The sequence below is a fragment of the Aspergillus fumigatus genome, chromosome 1 (genome assembly GCF_000002655.1).
Source record: "Aspergillus fumigatus Af293 chromosome 1, whole genome shotgun sequence".
Taxonomy (NCBI): Eukaryota; Fungi; Ascomycota; class Eurotiomycetes; order Eurotiales; family Aspergillaceae; genus Aspergillus; species Aspergillus fumigatus.
Genome location: NC_007194.1, coordinates 4,570,341 through 4,586,372, shown reverse-complemented (window position 1 = coordinate 4,586,372; position 16,032 = coordinate 4,570,341). Strand labels below are relative to the sequence as shown.

The window sequence follows — 16,032 nt, the reverse complement described above, 5'->3', positions numbered from 1 at the left end:
TCGATTGTGCCTTTATGACTACTCGAGCGCCCGAATGGCATTATTAATGACTGTATTGAAATCTGATTGCATTCGTATTGCAGAATCTATGTGTTCTTTCAGAATTTCCTGAATGATAAATGACCTTCGCCGAAACACCTACTTGTCCTTGGCCATGGATCCCTCACTTCCCTCACTGTCAGGAGTATGCACTATTGCTACAGATTAGGAAAAACATATTTAGGCCCTTGCCTCAATCTCATTACTCTTTGAAACAGCCACCTCCTTGTTGCCTTGCGTTCCATTTGAGGCTCGGGCTGCCGGATGCCCTTCCCCCCACATGCTCGAGACAGTCTCCACGGCCCGTTCAATGACCACGCGGACTCTATCCCGGAGCACGGTGTTTGCACACTCGACCTCGAAATTTTCGAGCCATACCCGCGCGACGTGCTTATCAACCTTGATCTCAATTCCAGGATAAGGGATTCCAAGTGCTTGAAGACGAGCAAGTTCTGCCGCCTCAATTTCTTCCGTGCTCTCGTCCTCTTGAGACTCGGCAGGAGTCTCACCTGCAGCATCTGATTTGGTCTTGACGGCGGCTGATACCGACGGATCGGCCTTGGTCGTCCTGTTCGCACGAATACCAGAAGGAATGCGCGGTCGTTCAATCGGTGCAATATTCGATCCAAATTGCGCCTCTAGCATCATGAGCAGATTCTCAAATGTCTCTTCAGGTCCTTGGTGGGCATGGGGATTAGGTAGTTCCAGATCGCTATGATGGTGGTGATGATGTTTGAGTTTTGCGGATTCTGAGGTCATCAGTCAGCATCAAGATATTCCGTGAATGAGAAAAGGATCAGCATACGCTTGACCGATGCAGGACTGCTCTCAACCGTGAGCAGCACCGCCATGACCGCGTCGGCAACACCGTCATTCATCATATTTCCCTCCCATTCTAGTTCTACCTCACGAGTCCGAGAGTGATAGCGGATGAGAACGCAGCCCATGACGAGATATGTCTGTGTCTCCTCCATCGGGATCTCCTCATCTGCCGGCTCCTCTTTTATTTCCTGCTCTCCGTTAACGGCCTTTGTGGACTCTTCTTTGACCTTACTCCGCTCGTTGCTACCGAGTTCTTCGATAGCGCCAAAGGTACCCTCAAGTGCCCATCGGATAAGATCCATACTTGCAGAGCTAAGTGTGATATGCTGCTTGCATGTAATTGTCGTTGTTGTTAAACCAGCATACTCGCGGAGGTCATCAGGCGCCATCAACGACAGATCAAATCCATTCTGAACCAAGACACCGGACATTAAGCGGCCATCGTCCTGATCCGAAGGAGGAGCGACTTGGGCTAATTTACCGACAACTTTCGCGATCTTGTCCTTTCTAAATGGGATGCGAACTTCATCGCAATTTGCTGGAGTATAGACTTTGACTTTGACGGCTTTGTCGGCATTGAGACTGAGTAATTTTGACTTGAGTCGCATCATCTGATGCTTCTCGCCGTGAACAAGAATCTGGGAGATATGAGACCACGGACTCATTGGTTAAGGATTCAAGAGTTACTCACCACAACAGGCGCGGCCACCTCCTCGATAAAGTTACGGTTCTCGACACCGTCTACATGGGCCGCAAAGCTGATTTCGTCCACCGTACATCTGCGAGGTATCATAATCTTCTGTTCCTCGTCGGTGCCAGCAAGTCCTCGTCGCGATACTCCGCCCGCCGATCGTGACATCACGGCAGGGATCTGTTCAGGCTCGTTAAGCAGCTGCTTGGCCATTGTTCCCTCCACGCTGTATCCAGTCATAACAACGCCGTTACGTTCGTTTGGAGCCCATCTCTCTAACAGTTCCCTACTTGTTCCTGTTTGGAGCATACCGGGTGAAGCTAGCATGACGCATCCTCCTACATCGTCAAAACGTTCCAGACTCCGGAGACTCCTAACAAACTTGAAGTCCCAAGGCCCTGCACTGGCACTCTTGTCACCACTGGCTTCCGCCTCCGCCATGCGCTGACGAAACAGTCGTTTGATGTTGTCATTCATGGCGCCTATGTAGGTCTGGTACACAACCATGCATCGTCTAGCAGTATTTCCAATATAGTAGATGGGTATTTTTTGCAACTCAGGATGCGTTTCCCAATATTCGTCGAGAATCAGGAGCAACTCTTGAGCCCGCCCGAGAGCGAAAACAGGCATCAGGACCCTACCCCCGCGATTCAGAATTCCCGTTATTGACTTCATGAGAGCCGCCTCCCTCTCCAGCCGCGGAGGATTAGTCGAGATACCGAATGTGGACTCGGTAATTAGGACGTCGATTTTGATACCTTTGGGTACCTCTGCCGGGATCAGATGCCTGTCTTCTTCCCGAGAGTAATCACCAGTGAAAAGGATATTCAAGCCAGCTATCGAGATCAAAAACATAGCAGCCCCAAGAACATGGCCAGCTGGAAAAGGCGTAATGCGGATGCTATTTACCGTGTGGGTCGTGTTGAAGTCGATCGTCTCAATCAAAGGCAAGGTAGACAAGTGATCATGTTCAGTATACAATGTTGTGCGTTGATCAGATGATGAGGCCGTATTGCTAACTCGCACATTGTCCTGGATGAGCCATTTATAGATGGCTTTGGTCGCATGTGTCATGAATACTCGGCCCTTGAAATTCGTCTTGCTGAGGACGTAGGGAAGAGCGGAAGAGTGATCGACGTGAAAGCTAAGATCCGAGAGCAACTTATCAGCAAACTTTCTAAGATAGACTAGAAGAGCCAGTAAAATCTAGGATGCCATGGTGTCAAAACTTCCACCGTGCGAGCACTGATATCGAGATACAAACAAGAAACGGGAAAATTAACAGCAGGTATGTATTGTATTGTATGGCTCATGTACATGGATCTAGGATCGGTATCACTGAAGCAGATGTGCTCTTCACAGACCGCAGCAAGGGCCCTGAATTGTGGACGCCCACACGGCCCCTCTGGAGTGCGATGTAACATTGAAGGTTGTCGTCGAAAAAGTAAAGTATCAGATAGGGAGGAACAATTCACGTACTGGCTTATGAGAAGAATATCAACCGTGCTCAGGTCGAACTCGTCGAAGAATGGGAGAGCCGAGAATCCTTCTTTCGCAGGATGCATGCCCGCATCGAGCTATATTGGCCATCAGTTAATTGTCGCCAAACAAGGAGGGAAATTGCACAACACACCATCACTGTTTTCCCTTTGTACTGAATGATATGGCATGACCGACCGACTTCATTACCTCCGCCTAAGCAGTAGAAAGCAAGTTCGTCAGATGGGTCAACGGGTTCGTCGTCGACGGCGGCATTCAACGCCGACGCCTTGCGCTTGGTCGCCATGGAGTAAGGCCTAGAGTATGAGCTGAGGGCTCAATCTCATAGCATTGGAAGATGAGATCCTAGGCTTAGATTGGTTTGTAGAGTTCGTTTGTCAAGCACTGTGGACCTTCAATCTTGATCAATGCTTTGTATCTCAAACAGCGCGAGATAAACCGGCCATCGAGTATCGTATGATGACAAGACTTTCAGAATTGCAAAGAAGATAAAATGATCATGAATCAATGCACCAAATATGATCCGATCAAAGCTTCTGTCACACACAGCTAAACCATCCTTCACTCAGATGGTCTCTTCGCTCTCAACTACTTTGAAACAGTGAAGTCGCAGGTTCTCTTGTTCACCAGAGATTCTGCTGACATAACCTGCACGTGACCTTGAGCTCCCTACTCGGGGATTCTGAGCAAGCAAACCTCGTCAAAAGCTCCCTTCCCATCCGCGAGCAACACATTCAAGTCAGTCAACCACCACAACCTCAATCCATAACCTGATTCGGCTCTCCCAGCGGCGACTTCCTGCGATTTCATGTCGACCTAAGCGTCCTGAGATGGTTACGGCTGGCGGCGGCGGCGGTTCGAGCAGTCCGCTCACGTTTTCAACTCACGCGCGGACATCTTTATAGTCGCGACATTCTCGATACCTGCCGCATTTCTATCTGCTGGCTCAAAGCCCAAGCATCTTGACCACCATGGCACAAACTCAGCCTCAGCAGTTTGCTCAATCAATGTCTCCTCCTGTATCCTCACCTTCACCTAGTGCACCGTCCCCCGTCAATGGAGGTGGCATCCCTCCACCGTCTAAGCGACAGCGCCTTTCTCCTCTTCCGCAATCCCAATCCCCATACGCATCTCCCAGCTTTGGAACGTTGCAGCTACCGTCAAATCAACCAACCCCAACTCCTATGAATGGGATCAACATGAGTGGGATGCCTCAAACACCCGCCCCGCCACCGCCCCCAGGCACGATGGGTCCACCTTCTAGGCCGGTAGAAAAGGCGACAGATGCTGCCGAGTTAACAGATGTTCTAGCATCGTCTGGAATTGATGTCAGAGAAGAAGAGGCCTTTCTCACGAGTAGCTACTCGGCTCCCGGCGTTCAAGCGCAACAGTCTTTAAGAGTACAACAACCACCATCATCGCAACAGCAACCTCAACAAGCCCTCAATACTTCTTTCGCCTCCCAAGCCTCTACTACCGGGACAATTTCCACCACCCCCAGTTTCAGCGAACCGTCCCAGTTCAAGCCGCAAGTCACACAAGACTCTTTCTATACCGAACCGGCGTCGCAACCACCTGCGCCGTTCAAAGACCCTAATGAGCCGACTCGGGAAGACACTGAAGCAGCAAGACGCGCACAATACCATCTACAAGAGCCTTTCTTACTGACGAAGGTACTAGAACAAAGGCTACAGAGACGCGGCTTTGAACTTGGTGTTCGCATACCGGCAGAAGGCTTATTTCACCCTGTACCAGGTCGTCCTCAGCCTATTGAGGTTACTGGACCGGATGGCTCGTCCATTGTTCGTACGGGGAAGACTATCCTAAACCAGGAAGGGGCCCCTTTGGTTGATATATTGAATTTAATGTCGATTGCTTGCGAGGAACGGTTGCGCACAGTGGTCGACTACTCCTCGACACTTGCGAGAAGCAGGCGAGCCCATTCTCATGGAAAGGTTCCTATTGAATGGAAGGATCTTGCAGAATCATCCGGCCCAGTGAACAGTGGTGTGGACAACCCTCAGACACCACTCAAACGTAAGCATCAAATTTAGATCAGGAGTTTTCCGGATGCTAACAAGGACAAAGGGCCTCATTCAGCGACTGACCCAGCGGCGACCTTGACCGAGAAATATCGTTTACTCATGGAGAAGGACGTGTCTAATGAAGAGGCTCGTGCCGCCAAACGCGCGAAGCGCAGTGCAAACGCTATCCTCGGGGAAGGTGTTTTGCCCAGAGCAGATTCTGTCGACGTACCAGGTTCCGGTGCATCGACTCCAATCGCAGAAAAAGCCCCGAGTCTCGACAAGAAAGGTTTGTCGAAGAAGGAAGCAAAGAAATTGATGGATGCAAAGGCCAGTGAGGCTCAGCAACATCAGCAATCTGTGGAGACTGCCCGATTAGCCACGAATAGCATGCTCTCTGGCCGTATGTTTGGAGCCAAAAAATCATACTCATGGCTAAATCGTGGTTCGGCTACTCCCAGCGGCTTCGCCACTCCGTCACGAGTCAATACCGCACCTCACACCACTGGCGCAGAGAAGACTGGCCGCACTGCAGAGCCAGCTCCTGTCCCTACTAAACACCTTGGGGCTTGGCGGGAAGACAAAGCGAAGGGTGCCGGAATCCAAGTCCGCGATATCTTGTTCATGCTCGAAATGGATGGCAGAGGCTCCCGGCATGTGCAGAAAGCGTATTCTAAGGACATCAAAGAAGACCGAGCAGACTAGTTCGTTTAGCTCACTCCCATATCTAGTTGTCTGTCACCGAGATAAGTGGCAGAGCTTGTTATTGATCTATGTTCCAAGCTCCGCGCAGTTACTACGCAGGTTCGTCGTTCTTGGCGTTGCGGTTCACCTTCCACCCAAATGGCATGTCCTCCTGCTCTTCGAGGCATAGGCTTTGTGTCTTTATGTGTGCGTTTTCATGAGGCGAAGCAGGGGCACTGCATTCTACTCTGTCCTTATTCAGATCACATAAAATGATTCGATCACCTCGGAATGCAGAATCGTTATTATCGAACTACCTGGCTGATACCCTCTCATGTAGAATAAAGAAATTGCTATGAAATTTCCGCGACGGCATACAAATCTCAATTGTCCTCTCTGTCCTATCCGCGCTTGCCTTCCATTGCCAGCATGGAGCCTAACACGACCAATCTATCAAGCGCCTTGACGAGGCTAATCAAGATTTAGAAGGATACAATCATCAAAAAAATGGGCACTCTGATCATTTTCAAGATCCCGAGTCTCTTCGTGTTTGAGTCGGTGCATATTGTAAGATCGATCCAGACTAAGTGGATGCAGAAATATCTACTACTACTTAAGTAGTGCTTAGCTTGAGTGAAAGTCAGAAGATCCACTGTCGATATTTGAATCCTCAAGGCTCGGAGTTAGAGATTCAAACCCCCGATTTGCAACCTTCGCTCTGCAATCCCTGAAGACACAAGTGGTGAATTAAGATTGGACATACAAGTAATAGACCACAGAAGCATGATATCATGGTTCCTGGCATAGTTCGCATGTATTTTTTGTTTGTTATCGAATGCATTCGGGAGTCACTCTGATGGGATTATATGATGTCAGTGTACTCCGTACTGTTGTACTCTGTAGGTACCTGTTATAATAACCATAGGTAGGGGTCGGCCGAAAAGTGGAGGGGCCAAAAAAGTTCACAACCGGAGGCACGGCACTATATCCAGAACGAGTTAGTGTAGGAGAGAAACTCATGACATCCGTTGATCAGTTTTTACGGCGGGCATGATTTACCATTGGTGCAGTTGCCATGCCATCGCCACAGACCCTCACAATGAGAATGTTCCACGGTGGTGTTGAATGCTGGAGTAACAGAGAGAAAATGAGCCTATTTCAGCTGAGACATGTTCTCGGACGTTTATCAGACAACCCCACCTTGAGTGGCTCGAAATCAGAGAAGAGACAGACATCTGTGGTCCTAGGCGGTCAATCAGCATCGCATTCACATTACGAATATTCATCTGACGCTATGGGCTCTGCCAGTGTTGCCCCAGCGCATTTAGATGGCTAAATTAGATGAGCCTTGCGATCTGCGCCATTTGCTTACGCAAAGGATGCAACAGGGCTTTGGAGATTGTCTGAAAGGGCACAACCAGCGAAGCAAGGATATATAGTTTTTCTCGAATTCCTCATTGCCTTTTGAGGCCAACAAGACATACAACACGATACTGAAATTCTTCGGTAAAATCTCCCCAGCGCTGCCTGTGTGTAGACCATAGCCGAGCGAACCCTCGCCTTTACAATAATGCACGAGCGGCGAGGCGCCATTGCCATTCCTCAGTTGGTTATTCTACTGTAGATTTTGCGGTTAGCAGTCTCGAGTCGTCCTCTGGAGCCGTAGTCAGGAGGAATAGGACTAAAACCAATCTCGACAGTATCTCCATTCCGGCTGCGCACTCGCCCTGTCCGCCTGTAGAGAGGTCTACCCTCCATCCCCTCCCAATTCTCGCCTCAAACACACGTTTCAACATCATCACCATCACCATCTTGTCTTCATTCCTGGATAGATGTTCTCTGCCTCAACCCAATGCTGTTTTAATCTTCTATTTCTCACTGCTGAAAAGCAACTGAGACGTTCTAAATACCACCGAACATTTTCCCCGACCGACCGCCTCGTCCAGTCGTCATCTCCACGCAGCGACACTTCTCTGCTCGTTGAGAAGCCCGTCCTCCTCTTGTTCGCTTTCCACATATTCGTTCTCGCTAATCTGCCTGCCGTGCTGTCGATCCAATAATCTGGGATTTGTGTTCGGTTTGAGAGATCCAATTACAAAAGTAGTCGCTGGGTCTCCAGCTTAGTCCATCGAGTTGATCTAACCGCTCACGATCAACCGATCGGATACGTTGACACTCCTTTCTCGATCCTTTTTTTCTTTTCTACACCATCCGACACTCCTACAGCCAGCAGGAGTGCCTTAAATCATCATGTCTACACCCTCAACGGCCACTGCAACGCATCCCACGCACCACCAGCAACACTACGCATTTCCTCATCACCACGCCTACCAGCCAAACGCCTCCTTTCCCGTCACAACCGCTGCAGGGACTGCTCGCCTAGCCACAGCTCCCTACCCGTACGCCGCCCCTCCTTCGACCGCACCCCTTCCTTATAACCAATCTTCGAAAATGGTGCAGCCTGCCTCCACCCCATCAGCCATTCCACCGGCTCAGAGCGAAGTCGGCACGGGCACAGCCGGGCCAGATCAAAGCAGAAGGAAGAAGAAGCCTGACTGGGGCGAGTTCTACAAAAATGGCATTCCCAAAGAGGTCATTGTGATCGATGACACGCCTCCTCCAGAACAGTCCAAAGGCAAGTCCCGTACCACTGCGGCAGCAGCCCCGAACGGCGGCATGGCTCAACCTGCCGGCAAGAAAAGGCGCACTGGAATTGAATCAGCCTATGATCTGGGATACTACGATCGTCCATCATTTTCCACCAATCCTCAGCAATACGGTGAAGAGTCCTCCGCAGCCTCCATTTCTACAGACCGCACGACTTCCCTACACACAACCGCTCCCACATCCCTGGGTTCACAGGGCAGTACGGGGGCTACCAACGGTGTATTTTATGAAGACGCCAATGTTGGCCAGAAGCGGAAGCGTGTGACAACCCGCAGGTCAGCCCGCGAAGAACAGAAACGGCGGGAATTGGAAACTGCCGGTGATGCATTCCTGAGCTACATCCCCCCTCCCAAGCCACCGATCAAGGCGAAGGAAGTCCCAGTGCCTGTTGTTCGAGATGTGAGTATTGACGGTTCAGTATCTGGATGCACTATCTAACACTCTCTGCAGTATGGAAATCGCCATGAGAAGTATGACGATGACGACGGCCACTACATTGTGACGCCAGACACGCCATTGACAGACCGATGTGAGTCTTTGTAAACTAGTTGATTTGCCTCGCATGGTAACAGATGCTAATCTTTTAGACTCGATCATCAAGCTTCTAGGACAAGGTACATTCGGTAAAGTGGTTGAGGCGTATGACAGGCAGCGCAAGACTCGCTGCGCAGTCAAGATCATTCGGTCAATACAAAAATACCGTGACGCGTCCAGAATTGAACTTCGGGTTCTGTCAACGTTGGCCTCGAATGATAAGACGAACCGAAACAAGTGCATTCACCTACGTGATTGCTTCGATTTCCGAAACCATATCTGCATTGTCACAGATCTTTTGGGCCAGAGTGTCTTTGATTTCCTCAAAGGCAACGGCTTTGTGCCCTTTCCCAGTAGTCAGATTCAGAACTTCGCTCGGCAGCTATTCACCAGCGTAGCCTGTGAGTCACCCTACGGTTTTCTCTGGTCGCTGGCTAGTTTCATACTGATAATTCCAGTCCTTCATGACCTAAACCTCATCCATACCGATCTGAAACCCGAGAACATCCTCCTCGTCAGCAACGCATACCAGACATTCACCTACAACCGAACAATTCCATCCTCTTCACACGCAGTTTCGCGGAATGCCCGTCAGCGACGTGTGCTGTTGGACAGCGAAATCCGTCTCATCGATTTCGGGTCGGCCACTTTTGATGATGAGTACCACTCGTCGGTGGTATCCACGAGACATTATCGTGCTCCCGAAATTATTTTGAATCTGGGCTGGAGTTTCCCCTGTGATATCTGGAGTATCGGTTGCATTCTGGTTGAGTTCTTCACGGGGGATGCCCTTTTCCAGACGCACGACAACCTAGAACACCTGGCCATGATGGAGGCGGTTATTGGCTCTAAAATCGATACAAAGTTGGTCAAGCAAGCGACCCAGGGAGGTCGAAACGGAACTCAGAACCAGGCGGCCAAGTACGTTCTGAACCATTACGCTTCTGTGAGGACATTGATGCTGACTTCAGCCCAGATACTTCAACCGAAACAAGCTGGATTATCCTAATGAGGAAACTACACGAGCCTCGCGCAAGTATGTGAGAGCTATGAAGCAGCTTACTGTAGGTTTATTTGCGAGGACCCCTTTCCAGAACAGCCGCTAACGAACCTCACAGGAATTCATTCCAACCAACACTACATTCCATCGCTTGTTCCTTGACCTTCTGCAGCGGATATTTGTCTACGATCCCAAGAACCGTATCACTGCCAAAGAGGCTCTGAAGCACCCGTGGTTCAAGGAGTCTTTAATTGATGATGGCACCGAGGCTCTTCGCATCGGTCAGCAGTTGCAACGCAACGGCGGTCAACGCAGCTAGCCGTCTCGATAGTAAATCTCGAAAAGTGGCAATGTCGCTGGTACTCTCATTTCGGGCAGGGTCCGGATCTTAATAGTAGCAGCCATAACCGTTGTCTAAGGATACGCGAGGGTTGCAGAACTCCTTCTTTTCTTGGATAGTGTTGATTGACATGGCCACGCTTGAGCAGATGTTGCGAAGTCAACGTTGGCTACGTTATAGCGCCCACGAGACATATTCCACACACAATATATTACGTGACTACGGAGTTTGGTGCTAAACGCGAGGACTATGGATACAATTTGGCGGACTTCAGTTGCGTGGACAAGGGCCCAACTGTGATTCATGATTGTTTCGAACTTGAAGAAATCAGCAGAAAAGAAAGAGCAAGGGAACTCGGACTCCAAAGCATACCCTGGAGTCAGCGATTACGGAGGACATATGTTGTTTTTCTACATTATTTGATTTATGTTTAAGGGTTATATCCTGGATTTATGGGTTTGCGTGGACGGCTTTTTATTTTACCTTATTTCCCCTTCTTCAATCATCCATTGAATCTTTTCCTTCTGAGCAAGGGGATGGTTTATCCATCACCTACGCCCGTTTTGTCTACTATTTTTCATTACTTCTGGTGGGCGCCAGTGATATGATACCGGCCTATTTACATTTTGCATGGAGCTAGGCCTCTTTCTCTTCTTCGACTTGATTTACCATTCGACTCGGTGTTCTATTTAAGCGGCGGACCCAACACTATATTGGCACGCGTTCAATAAGAGCCAGTGTTTGGCTCAGATGAGATTTGACAAACAGAGCATTATTTGGGGTCCAGTCATGTATAGACGACTTGACACAGTAGTCGTCTAGATGGGTCTGTCATTGATATATCATTTTCGTGTACATCGGTTTTCATATACCTAGAGCTTACCGTTCTATGGTGCAGCAACCTTGGCGCAGCCGCATTGATAAAATGAATGGATAAGATCTACCTTTGTTTGATACAGCTGTCAACACAGCCAACACCATCAACCACGGCTTATCTTCGTCTTGGTTACAAAGACGCAGCCTCCATCCAGGATAGCGCGCTTCCCCTCTCTCAATCAGCCATTGTTATCAACCCGGGGACGCCACACCATTCCGAGAGTCCGTCTCCACAACTAGCAATCAACATTCACACTAGTTGATCCATGCTCCAAGCCTCCAAGAGAGTTGGAGTAAGTGGGGTAACGCAGCTGAATACAGACTATCAGTTTCACTTTCAGAGAAATTGTTGATATCCAAAGTCTTAAATGATAGGATGCTGCGGTTCGCCTTCGGCCGTGACGAAGACATACTAGGAAGGATGGGAGATACCGGGTCATGGACGACATTGATGTGAAGCACAACGACGGCAGTAATAGAGCTCTATCATGACGCGGACGCTATCTAGTTGAACTCAGTCCACCGTAATCCGATAGACGATGCAAATTGCCGACCCCCACTCACTGCTCAATAATCCCGGTCCTCAAATATACACTACCCCTCATTCATGGCGAAGAGGTATATCCTCGGGTGCACCTAACATTCAGACGGACTGATTATCCTGTTCAAAGAAGGGAGATATGGGAAGTATAGGCTCCATTGACATCCAAGAGCTTACGGTATCAGAGTACCATGATGCTCTACGCGACAGGAGGACGACCTGCACTGAGGTTGTGGTAGCATACCTCGATCGAATATCACGCTATAATAGCCTGCTCAAAGCTCTAATAACGGTCAACAAGAATGCACTCGACGTGGCCCGACAAAGAGACCAGGAAACGGAGGCACTTCTACAGCAACATGGGAAAGACCATACCCTTCCGCCCCTTCATGGGGTCCCCGTTATCCTTAAAGACACCTACAGCACTCTCGACATGCCTACAACATCTGGAGTAAAAGCCCTCCACTCCCTACAGACAAAAGCCGACGCCTTCGTCGTCACGAAGCTGCGTCGCGCTGGCGCCATTATCCTTGGTAAGGCCAATCTCCACGAACTTTCGCTGGAGGGTGTCACTGTTTCTTCGCTGGGAGGTCAGACGCGGAACCCGTATGACCTCAGGCGGACACCCGGCGGTTTGTCAGGTGGGACGGCTGCTGCTCTAGCGGCGAATCTAGCACTCGTAGGATGTGGTGGGGATACGATGAATTCGCTACGCTCGCCTGCGTCGGCGTGCTCGATCATCGGATTCAGACCAACTAGGGGACAGATTTCGCGGAGAGGAATCATCCCTGTCACTGACACGCAGGATGTGGCGGGGCCGATGGCACGGACGGTCCAAGATGTTCGTTTATTGTTCGATGTGATGAAGGGCGAAGACGCGGGCGACGAGGTTACGACGGATTGTCAACGTGACGCAATGGAGCGTAGCTCCGAGACATGTGGTAGACGCAAAAGGATCGGTGTTTTGAGATCGTTTTTCGCGGATGACGGTGATCCTGAAGGCTCAATTGTCAACCAGACAGTGCTGGACGCGCTGGATAAAGCTAGAGCTAACGTGCCAGTCGAGCTCGTCACGCTCTCTCCCCAACGCGCCCACTGGGACATTCCCACGCTCATTTCCACGGCGGACATGCAAGCATACGAGTTCCGCAGTGTCATCGACACCTTCCTACAATCGTCATTGATCGCGTTCACGCCGCATGATTCACTAAACTCGATCGTCGCCAGCGGCGAGTACCTCCAAGAAGCCGTGACACCGGCCCTCTATCGTACACTGCAGAAGGACGGCCCATATACAATGCAAAGTCCAGAGTATGAATCTCGCTTGGCGACAATTGCAGCATTGAAGAAGTCTGTAGAGGATTGTTTCGAGGAACATCAACTGGACGCTCTGGTCTACCCACACCAAAGACAGCTGGTTGCTCCAATCGGTTCAATGGTCCAGCCACGAAGGAACGGTATTCTGGCTGCGTTGACAGGAAGGCCAGCGATATGTCTACCTGGTATGTGAATTAGATTGAAACATATGTTGCGGAGAAGAGCCCCGCTAACCATTTCCAGCTGGGTTCAGTCCTCAGACTGAGTCCGCTCCTCAAGGTGTACCAATCGGTTTGGAGCTCATGGGCAAACCATGGCAAGACGTCGACCTGTTGGACATTGCAGAGCAGTTTGAGAGAGTCATCCAGGGCAGACGGCCACCAGATCTTCCCATCTAGCCATTCTATCCAATGTATATACACAAACAACTTGGTATCATCCCAAAGCCACCCAAAGCTAAGACTTATAAACAAAAGCCACACACGGCGTCCCAGCCTTATCCAAAAACTCCTCCACTGCCTCAAACCCACACTTCCTTAAAACACGCATACTCGGCTCATTCCCCTTGTCCGTGATAGCAACCACCTCTTCGCTCCTCTCCTGCTGCTCCTCCCCCCATGTAATCCTGTGATAAATCCCAGGCCACGCATCCATCAACCCCCTCACAGCCTCAGTCGCATACCCCTTCCCCCAGAAGTCAGGGTGAAAGATATACCCCAGCTCCCAGCGCTTTCCCCCCAGTGCCTCCACAAACCCATACCGCAAGCCAATAGAAGCGATAATCCGGCCTGTTTGCATGCCTGCCTTAGCTCTGCCCACACATATTACATACATACAAATCCACCCAAAACCAGACGAGTGGCTGGAAACTCACCTTTCCCATCTCCATCTACCCCTCCAACCGCCGCAGACGACCCGGACACAGGCTCAATTTCCCGAATCACATACCCCACATTCCCAGGCACACGCGGTTCCGGCCTCAGATACTCCTCCACCCATTTCCTCGTCGTTGCGAGATCCGCATCAGGGACTTTCTTCAGACTAACTTCCTCAGCATGGGCTATTCGCAAACTAGATGAATGCGTCAGATTGATATGGTATAAATACCTCCATTTCATCACCTCTTTCAACCTGCGGATGGCGTGGATGCCTGCCGCGTCGGCGTCGACCAATGCGTCGAATCGGAGGCGGGCGGTGCGGAAGGTTGGGGGGAAGGAGTGTTCCATTTGGGTGGGACAGATTGGAGGTATAATTTCTTGAGGGAGTGGTTTGATGGTGCGAGTTAGGGGGAACCTTACATATCTTCTTGTGGGTGGTGGAGTGAGTCATCGGTTAGTTCATTTATAGTCAGCCTGAAGGTGAGACAATGGACGGAGGGGGTCGCATATTCTACAGTGTGCAAAGGTCACGGGGTCGTCAAAATCAGTGGTATATATGTGTATATATGTAGTTGGTCTATGCGCTAAACAACATGATATCAACAATCCATGTGCATGCCACTGGACGAGGGCTTCTATTCAGATTCCCGCCCCTGCCAAAAGGAAATGAAGACGCAAAGCAATGCTCAGAGCGTCAAAGTGCTATAAGTCCAATCCGCCAATCTACATACCCCGGTTGAATTCAACCTGCCCGTCCTTGCCTCCTCGGCCCCAGAACTCCTCTTCCAGAGACTGGGCACTGATTGCCTGCCGCTGAGGGAACGCTCCCAGGGCCAGCGGAAGAGCAAACAGCGATGTGGCCAGGATCAAGCCCAGATTGATCGGTGTAACCATGCGCGGACGAGCCTTGAGCCAGGCCGTCTTCTCCAGCCTCACGAGAATCAGGGGCGGTACCACCATGATAGGCGTCGCGTTCAGTACCCGACTGATGGCCGTCTCACCGACCGCAATTGTGGCGGCCTTCTTGCTCTTGCCTAGACTGTGGACCGGCTCACCGGTCTCCTCGCGCTTCTTCTTCTCCTCCTCCGAGAGGACGGGGTAGACATCAATGCCCTGACGGATCTCCTCGCCACGCATCAGGAATACATTGAGCGCACTTGCGCTGGAAACCGCAGCAAAGGGCACCAGACGGCCGAGGATAAGTTTGGTGTTGGGAGATATGTTCTTCAGCCGAGGGACCAGCGCATTGAGACCCAGGGCCACCGAGCATGACGCCGACACCGCCATCAAGTATGACTTGGCCATCTGAGAGACCGACAGAGGAGTCGACTTGTTCGCATTCGCATTGTTAATGGCGACATTGAGCGACTGGTTGGCGATCTGCCACAGAAGCGTTCCAGTAGTCTATACAGTCAGCATGATGTTTCCTCAAAGATTCGATCGTCAGATTGTTCATACCCGCAACCCAGGTGTAAGCATGCCCGCCGTTACCACCAGATTCGAAAGAACGTAAGCCGACATCCGGAAGGGAAGGAAAACTGGTTCGCCAGTGTCTTGACAAGCCAAAGTTAGACGACCCATAGCTTATATTAAGCAACCAAATACTACCAACACACCTGGATGCAATGTAGAGTCCACCACCTTCTTCGCCCGCCACAACTCGGGAGTCATAACAGGGATATGATTTTGCTTATAAGACGAGATAAGACGCTTCGCTTGTTCTAGACCAGACGGGGATACGAACAACATCCTAGGATATGCGTCAGTTGAGATACAGCAAAATCGAGACAGAATGTTGGAACACTCACCTTGGATCGGAGATATCTGCCGCATGGCGCACACGACCCCAGTATGTGTTTAGATCATACTGCGACGCGGGAAGGTCCCGATTGCCGGGAATTGACGCAGACATGGCTGCAAGTCTAAGAAAGGCAGTCAATGCTAGAAACGACAGACTAAAAAAGAGAGAAATAAAAAAGAACGAAACAGGGCAGATGTTGAGCAGAAGGCGCTGGGAGGAGTCATCGAAGGAAAAGCGAAAATAATTGATCGGGGAACCACAAACGCTATCAAGGGCGGTGAGCCGATAAGCGGGGGGTTCAGCCAATCAGACTGCACC

At 50.4% G+C, this 16,032-nt stretch overlaps 6 protein-coding genes across 6 annotated transcripts; 3 read left to right on the top strand and 3 right to left on the bottom strand.

The window, feature by feature from the left end:
• Positions 1-219: 219 nt before the first annotated feature.
• ysh1 (cleavage polyadenylation factor subunit YSH1) lies at positions 220-3,740 on the bottom strand (the record flags this gene model as incomplete). Its single annotated transcript, XM_747955.2, has 5 exons — positions 3,186-3,740; positions 3,032-3,129; positions 1,553-2,696; positions 845-1,499; positions 220-788 (listed from the first exon to the last, which is right to left on the bottom strand). Exons 1-5 carry the CDS (start codon positions 3,336-3,338, stop codon positions 220-222), a joined length of 2,619 nt encoding a protein of 872 aa, XP_753048.1. The 5' UTR covers positions 3,339-3,740.
• A 29-nt stretch (positions 3,741-3,769) lies between these two features.
• On the top strand, positions 3,770-7,284 carry AFUA_1G16790 (uncharacterized protein). The gene is made up of 3 exons (XM_747954.2): positions 3,770-5,089; positions 5,141-5,880; positions 6,101-7,284. The coding sequence occupies exons 1-2, from the start codon at positions 4,024-4,026 to the stop codon at positions 5,779-5,781; spliced, it is 1,707 nt and encodes a 568-aa protein (XP_753047.1). The 5' UTR covers positions 3,770-4,023; the 3' UTR covers positions 5,782-5,880; positions 6,101-7,284.
• A 105-nt stretch (positions 7,285-7,389) lies between these two features.
• Positions 7,390-11,254, top strand: AFUA_1G16780 (putative protein kinase (Lkh1)). The gene is made up of 6 exons (XM_747953.2): positions 7,390-8,826; positions 8,878-8,956; positions 9,015-9,362; positions 9,420-9,882; positions 9,938-10,025; positions 10,080-11,254. The coding sequence occupies exons 1-6, from the start codon at positions 8,011-8,013 to the stop codon at positions 10,278-10,280; spliced, it is 1,995 nt and encodes a 664-aa protein (XP_753046.1). The 5' UTR covers positions 7,390-8,010; the 3' UTR covers positions 10,281-11,254.
• Positions 11,255-11,474: 220 nt separating this feature from the next.
• Positions 11,475-13,433, top strand: AFUA_1G16770 (amidase; the record flags this gene model as incomplete). The annotated part of the gene is made up of 2 exons (XM_747952.2): positions 11,475-13,220; positions 13,279-13,433. The coding sequence occupies exons 1-2, from the start codon at positions 11,858-11,860 to the stop codon at positions 13,431-13,433; spliced, it is 1,518 nt and encodes a 505-aa protein (XP_753045.1). The 5' UTR covers positions 11,475-11,857.
• Positions 13,434-13,491: 58 nt separating this feature from the next.
• AFUA_1G16760 (GNAT family N-acetyltransferase) lies at positions 13,492-14,381 on the bottom strand (the record flags this gene model as incomplete). Its single annotated transcript, XM_747951.3, has 3 exons — positions 14,143-14,381; positions 13,910-14,076; positions 13,492-13,823 (listed from the first exon to the last, which is right to left on the bottom strand). The coding sequence occupies exons 1-3, from the start codon at positions 14,259-14,261 to the stop codon at positions 13,492-13,494; spliced, it is 618 nt and encodes a 205-aa protein (XP_753044.2). The 5' UTR covers positions 14,262-14,381.
• An 11-nt stretch (positions 14,382-14,392) lies between these two features.
• AFUA_1G16750 (sideroflexin family transporter) lies at positions 14,393-15,934 on the bottom strand. Its single transcript, XM_747950.2, has 4 exons — positions 15,722-15,934; positions 15,530-15,663; positions 15,372-15,466; positions 14,393-15,317 (listed from the first exon to the last, which is right to left on the bottom strand). Exons 1-4 carry the CDS (start codon positions 15,823-15,825, stop codon positions 14,637-14,639), a joined length of 1,014 nt encoding a protein of 337 aa, XP_753043.1. The 5' UTR covers positions 15,826-15,934; the 3' UTR covers positions 14,393-14,636.
• Positions 15,935-16,032: the final 98 nt, after the last annotated feature.

Coding starts and splice junctions, on each gene's coding strand:
- AFUA_1G16750 (XM_747950.2), bottom strand. CDS start 15,825: ATGTCTGCGTCAATTCCCGGCAATCGGGACCTTCCCGCGTCGCAGTAT. Junction 15,467..15,529: donor GGACTCTACATTGCATCCAG/GTGTGTTGGTAG, acceptor TGGCTTGTCAAG/ACACTGGCGAACCAGTTTTC. Junction 15,318..15,371: donor TGCTTACACCTGGGTTGCGG/GTATGAACAATC, acceptor CTGACTGTATAG/ACTACTGGAACGCTTCTGTG.
- AFUA_1G16790 (XM_747954.2), top strand. CDS start 4,024: ATGGCACAAACTCAGCCTCAGCAGTTTGCTCAATCAATGTCTCCTCCT. Junction 5,090..5,140: donor CCCTCAGACACCACTCAAAC/GTAAGCATCAAA, acceptor ACAAGGACAAAG/GGCCTCATTCAGCGACTGAC.
- AFUA_1G16780 (XM_747953.2), top strand. CDS start 8,011: ATGTCTACACCCTCAACGGCCACTGCAACGCATCCCACGCACCACCAG. Junction 9,363..9,419: donor GCTATTCACCAGCGTAGCCT/GTGAGTCACCCT, acceptor TGATAATTCCAG/TCCTTCATGACCTAAACCTC. Junction 9,883..9,937: donor ACTCAGAACCAGGCGGCCAA/GTACGTTCTGAA, acceptor ACTTCAGCCCAG/ATACTTCAACCGAAACAAGC.